Source organism: Triticum urartu, chromosome 2A, assembly GCF_056163025.1.
Source record: "Triticum urartu cultivar PI428250 chromosome 2A, HENAU_Tu73, whole genome shotgun sequence".
Lineage (NCBI taxonomy): Eukaryota > Viridiplantae > Streptophyta > Magnoliopsida > Poales > Poaceae > Triticum > Triticum urartu.
This window is the reverse complement of record NC_141874.1, coordinates 179,069,123-179,075,311: the sequence shown is the minus strand read 5'-3', so window position 1 is coordinate 179,075,311 and position 6,189 is coordinate 179,069,123. Positions and strand designations below refer to the sequence as shown.

Below are 6,189 nucleotides of genomic sequence, written 5' to 3'. Positions count from 1 at the left end.
ATCGGAGTTGATGTTGAAGAAGGCCCCCGTCCGAACATGATGATCGGAGATGGAGCACGGTCCTCGGTCGAGCCAAGGTGACCAGTTGAGCCGGCGACGAAGATGTCGGCGTCGCAGTTGACCTGCGGGCGAGCCATTGATCCCTTTGCCGATCACACAGCGGAACTCTCAATGAAAGCACCAATGTCGGTGTCAAAACCGGCGGATCTTGGGTAGGGGGTCCCGAACTATGCGTCTAGGATCGATGGTAACAGGAGGCAGGGGACACGATGTTTTATCCAGGTTCGGGCCCTCTTGATGGAGGTAAAACCCTACGTCCTGCTTGATTGTTCTCGATGATATGAGTAGTACCAGAGTTGATCTACCACGAGATCAGAGAGGCTAAACCCTAGAAGCTAGCCTATGGTATGATTGTATGTTGTATATGATCTATCGACTAACCTGGCTTCGGTTTATATAATGCACCAGAGGCCTAGGATAACAGAGTCCTAGCCGAATACGCCGGTGGGGAGGAGTCCTTGTCTTGATCGCCAAGTCTTGTGGAATCTTCCTTGTATGCGGCAGTTGTCTGAACTGGCCCATGAGTATACGACCCAATCTAACAGATCAGGAGACGACGTGGTGAGTACCCCCTAGTCCAGGACACCGTCAGGTACCTTGGCATGCCCACTGATGTGGGTCACTCAAAAAATGGAACCTTTAAATATCTGGGGGATAGAGTGTGGGAAAAGATCAAGGGATGGATGGAGAAGCTATTGTCTTATGCGGGTAAAGAGGTGCTTATTAAAGCAGTAGTCCAAGCTATTCATGTTTATTCTATGGCTTGTTTCAGGTTGCCGCGTGGCATTTGTGAGAATGTGATGTCAATGATCCGCTAGTTTTGATGGGGAAGCAAGCGAGGCAAGAGGAAACCTTGCTGGGTCTCATGGGAGGTATGCACTAAACCAAAATGCCTGGGAGGACTAGGATTTCGAGATATAGAACTATTCAACCTGTCACTCCTGGCGAGACAAGCATGGCGCTTAGTGCAAGGATACTCAAGGCTGTATACTACCCATCTAGTCATTTCCTAAATTCTGAGTTGGGTACTCGCCCATCGCAGATTTGGAGGGTGATCATTGATGGACGAGATGTCCTAGCACAAGGGATTATGAAAAGGATTGGAACGGGAGAAAGCACCAGAATATGGACAAAAAATTGGCTGCCCAGGTCGGGCATGATGAGACCGGTGACTTCTCTTGTGTCCAATCCACCACAACTTGTTTTTGACCTCATAGATGTGGCGACAAATTCATGGAAGGAGGAGGAGTTAAGAAGGGTTTTTATTCCAATTGACGTGGATGTAATATTATCGATCCCATTATGCACAAAAAGAATTGATGACTTTTGGGCCTGGGGCAAAGATATCCGAGGGAGGTTTTTTGTCAGCTCGGTTTACAGGATGATGTCCAAAGTTAAAAACCAGAGGGATAATCTGTTGGCTAGTACCGCAAGCTCGTCTGCAGCTGATCAAGAGAAGAAAGCATGGATTTCACTATGGAATATCAGAGTTCCCTCGAAACTGAAAAACTTTGTGTGGAGACTATGCAAGGACTCGGTTCCAACATTAGATATTTTGCATCATCTGAATATGGCCTCAAGCTTGTCCTGTCCTTTCTGCTCAGCGGAGGATAGCTGGAAACACGATTTAATCAATTGCATAACTGCCAGATGTGTATGGTCTCTATCATCGGATGACATACTGGAGCAGATGTGTGATAATTTGAACTTGAATGCCAAAAATTGGATCTTTACAATGCACGAGCAGCTGACAGATTCAGACTTTACGCGTATGATTGTCTGTGGGCAATCTGGAGATCGCATCATAGAGCTATCCATGAGGATATTTATGACAGCCCCTTGCAGATACACCTCTCCATCAATTCTTTTATGAGAGATTTAGAGGTACTATCTAGGCCAAAACAGCAGAGCTGTGCAAACCGGGCACCCAAGCCAACCTACTGGCTCCCCTTGCCACAGGAGCATGTGAAGTTTAATGTTGATGTCGCAGTGTCAAACGGACGGTTTGGTTTGGTCAGAGCAGCTTGCAGGGATTTGGATGGCACTTTCCTAGATGCTTCTTCTCTCACTTTCAAACATATATTTGATCCTATTACACTGGAAGCATTGGCGGTAAGGGAGGCAATGACGCTCGCGGAGGATTTGTATGTTCAGAAGATACAGGTGGCACCTGATTGCAAGATCGTGGTGGACGAAATCAAGCAAGGTTATGCGAGGGATCATGCAGCTATTGTTCATGAAATCACAGATAGATCGAATGCTTTTTCTGCTTATAGTTTTGTCCATGAATTTAGGAGCTTGAATTTCGAGGCTCACAGTCTCGTTAGGCATGCACTTTCGCTCGGAGTAGGCCGTCGTGTCTGGTTAGGCCTGCCCGGGAATTGAATTTCCTTCCTGTAAATATTTTGACAATCTGAATAAAGCCTGGCAAGAATGTCTCAAAAAAAAAATCAGTATGACCGAAACTTGTTTCTCGTGGCAGAAAATGTCATATTGTTCGTGACATCATCTTTTTTCTGGACATGTACAAGGTTTGCGTTAAGTTAGATAGTCTACTGATTTTGATGTACTCCCTCCATTCCAAATTACTCGTCGTAGAAATAGATGTATCCATACATCCATACTTGCGACAAGTAATTCGAAACGGAGGGAGTAATTTTTATTTATTTCTGATTTTCGTTGTGCTGTCATGATTTTGAAGATTAATAGATACTAGAAAGCTTTTCCCTAAAAGAAAAGTTACAAAACCGGCTAAGAACTCGCTATCTCACTCAATTCTATCGACCTGCCCGCATTACTCTTACGCTTCAAAGCGAACAGCCGTTCGAGTATGAGATGTTGGCGAACGTTCGCTGGTTATACTCCTTCCGCATGTTTATAACCCCCCAGAAGAAATTCTGTCCAGCCATGGCCGCCGCCCTCCCCGACCCCCGTGGATTGGACTTAAAACCACGCGGGGGTGGGCGTAGCGTAACCGAAGGAGGCCGAAGGGAGCAGCCAAGTCTCGTCCCCCTGCAACCCCGCGAAAGAAAATCTCCAGCCATGGCCGCCTCCCTCCCCGACTGGATGATGCTCGAGCGCTTCGTGTTCTGCAGGGAGTCCTTCCCGGACAGCGAGGGCGCGCCCTTCATCAAGGCTGACGGCACCAGCTCCCACGGCGGCAGCTTTTCCGTCGCCTTCCTCGTCCTCCAGCCCCCGGGTATCTCCCGCCTCTACCTGCAGTGGCCGGGCGGCCCAAAGGAAGGCTCTCAGTGCGTTCTCGCAGCGGCACACCGCAATCTCGTCATGTTCAGGCTCACCCCAGAACCTCTAATCACCCGCGAGGCCCCCTTCGTGGATTTCCGACAGGACCACTTCATCTGCGGAGCCCAATCCTCGCCGTCCCAGCGGTCGCTGCTGCTCCGAAAGATCCCCAAGTGCGACACATAGTTTTCACTTTCAATGAGATTTCGATGAAATTCACTGAATTTCACTAATTTCAGCAGACACTGAAATATTATGTTTCGGCCAAAATATTTCGGTAATTTCAGTAGTACACAGGAACTCAAATATTTTAAAAAATATTTTTTCAAAATTTTGAAATGTTAAGTTAAATTTAAGTGAATAATTCGGTCCTTTGACTGAAATGCAAACCGAAATCACTGAAATTCACTGAATTTCGGTGATTTCAGTTGGTGCTGAAATTTTTCTGAAACTGAAATTGAAAACCATGCTGCGACATACCTGGGCTCTTGGATTGGAGGGATGGGAAGAAGGTGACCACGCCGCGCTCGTTTGATCTTAACCCCGTTAGCATCCTGTGCCGCGGAGAAGAAGAATTCGCCTTGGCGCAGTTGAACTTCCGTAGATCCAACGACGAGTGGGGCAAGATTGAGGCTGGGCTGTGTGTCCTCCGCTCCAAAGTAAGCAGTCGTCGTCACGAATGGAAGAGCGAGAAGTGGCTGCCGATCCAGTGCGAAGGGCATGAAAGATCTGATTTGGAAAATTGGAGAACCGACAGAGTGGTTCCGTTCAACAAGTATTTGTGTTGGGTTAATTACGGCGGGGGAGGTATCATATTCTGTGAGGTGTTCAAACAAAAGCCTGACATTTTTTACCTCCGGCTACCTATACTCGAGCATTGCTTACATCAACCTCCATTGAGATTCCAGGAGGCCAGCCGCGTTGTGGGTGTAACCAAAGGCAGCATGGGTTGTGATGAGCTGAGGTTTGTTGATGTAGCCTGTAAGCATAGTAATATTATTTTTCCACTAGGCTCTGGTGACAAGGAGGGTTTCACTATCACCTGCTATGCTTTGAGGATAACACAGAGTGGTGGCATGGAGTGGGATATGCTTTTCTTCATCACATGCTATGAATTGTGGAGTATCAACCCTGAGCTCCCGCATGAACTTCTGAAGCATCCTGTTGTAAGTATGGAGGACCCAAATGTGGTACTATATTTTCTGATGTCGGAGCATCTGGAATATGTTGACAAGGTTTCCATAGTTACTCTTGATATAAGTACCAAAAAGCTGCTTTCAATTCATCCATATATTAATGGAAAGGAAGACCTCTTGGGCAAAGACGCTGACATGGCTCGGCGAAACGCCACTTTTCTCCAAACCTTTCTTCCCTCAGGACTTCCTAAGTTCTTAAAATCCCACCAGGTATTGGCATCTCAAATTAATATTTGTGCCCTGTGTATAAGCTGTTGCTTTGTTTGTTATTTTATGCGGGTGGTATTTATTCAGCTTAGTAGTGGTGATAATGGCGTTCTAATAGATTAGAAGAGTACAATAAATTGCTTGACTGTTTTTGTGATGTCATAATTTGAATTAAAATGATATCTACCACATTTGTATAATAAAAAATAAAAATGACACATCTGTGCAGTTGATTTTGTGTCCACCTTGCACGCAAATTGCCAAGCTCTGCATTTAAATTTAAGTAGAATCTCACCGCTGATGACAGAAAGAGATCACCGCTGTTCAGTAACTGTCGGTGCTAATAGCATAATCAATTTTGTCACAACGAAATACCTACTCATTTTATCACCTGCTGTGAGCAATTATTGCTTACTTATGGCACAACGAAATACCTACTCATTTTATCACCTGCTGTGAGCAATTATTGCTTACTTATGGGACGCGAATTTTTGAGACATAGTGCCACACGAGGTCTTAATCTAGGCCGGCCATTCGTGCTTTTAGATCCTCAGATTATATAGAGACTTTTGGATACTGATGCGCGATATTCCATACACGTATAAATACTGGGCTAGAATACGACGCTTCACTGGGCCAGGGGAGTTAAATGTGGGCGTATTTATACCTCGGCCAGGTCAATTATTAATGTTCCAAAACAGGTCAGGGATATCATTACTGGCGTACACCCAGGTACTACTAGCTGTTTGTCAGTGAACAACTTCATGGATTAATGTTGCATCTGCCCAAGGTTGTCATGTTCATGCACTTTCAAGAAAAGGCTGTCCTGTCCATCTTCTACTGTCGAGGTTGCACTGTAGCCCCGTCGTCAATATATCGCTAGAGTCCTGCATGCAAAACCCCGCAAAAAAAAGCCCTGCATGCAAAGGTCTGCTCCTATCATGAGAATAAACGGCAATCAGTATGTGCTTGGAGTAGTAGTTTTGTACTTTCTCTGTTCCTAGATATAAAGTTGTTGGGGGAGTGTAAACTGAACTCCCCCAGTGACTTATATTTCAGAACAGAGGTAATAGATAACTGTAAATATAGGATAGGTAATGTCATCTGGAAACAACTTTGATTATCACGGGGATACTCCAAAAAGTATATCAAATCATCATTCTGAAAAAAAATGCAGTCAATTATTTATTTTAGGTGGACATATTTTCCAAAATTAAAATCTTGGATTTCTGAAATTTTAATTTTTTACTGCAATTTAGGAACCTTAATCATGTGTATGCACATGTATAACTTAATATGGAGATAGACCTAACTGATCTTGCATAGTTAAAAGTTCACACTAATTAGCTTGATACACATTTCTGTTGCAGCCATAGAGGATGGTGCACTCGTAAATATGTAATGGGGCAGCACGTAGTAAGACAAGAGGGTAATGTGGTGCGTTAATCCTAGTAAATGAGTTGGTCAGGTGTGTTGCAGGACT

General features: G+C 44.9%; 1 protein-coding gene across 1 annotated transcript; it reads left to right on the top strand.

Moving 5' to 3' along the window:
- Positions 1–2,983: 2,983 nt before the first annotated feature.
- Positions 2,984–4,829, top strand: LOC147984446 (uncharacterized). The gene is made up of 3 exons (XM_087541104.1): positions 2,984–3,477; positions 3,774–4,709; positions 4,794–4,829. Exons 1-3 carry the CDS (start codon positions 3,103–3,105, stop codon positions 4,827–4,829), a joined length of 1,347 nt encoding a protein of 448 aa, XP_087397230.1. The 5' UTR covers positions 2,984–3,102.
- The last annotated feature ends 1,360 nt before the right edge of the window (positions 4,830–6,189 follow it).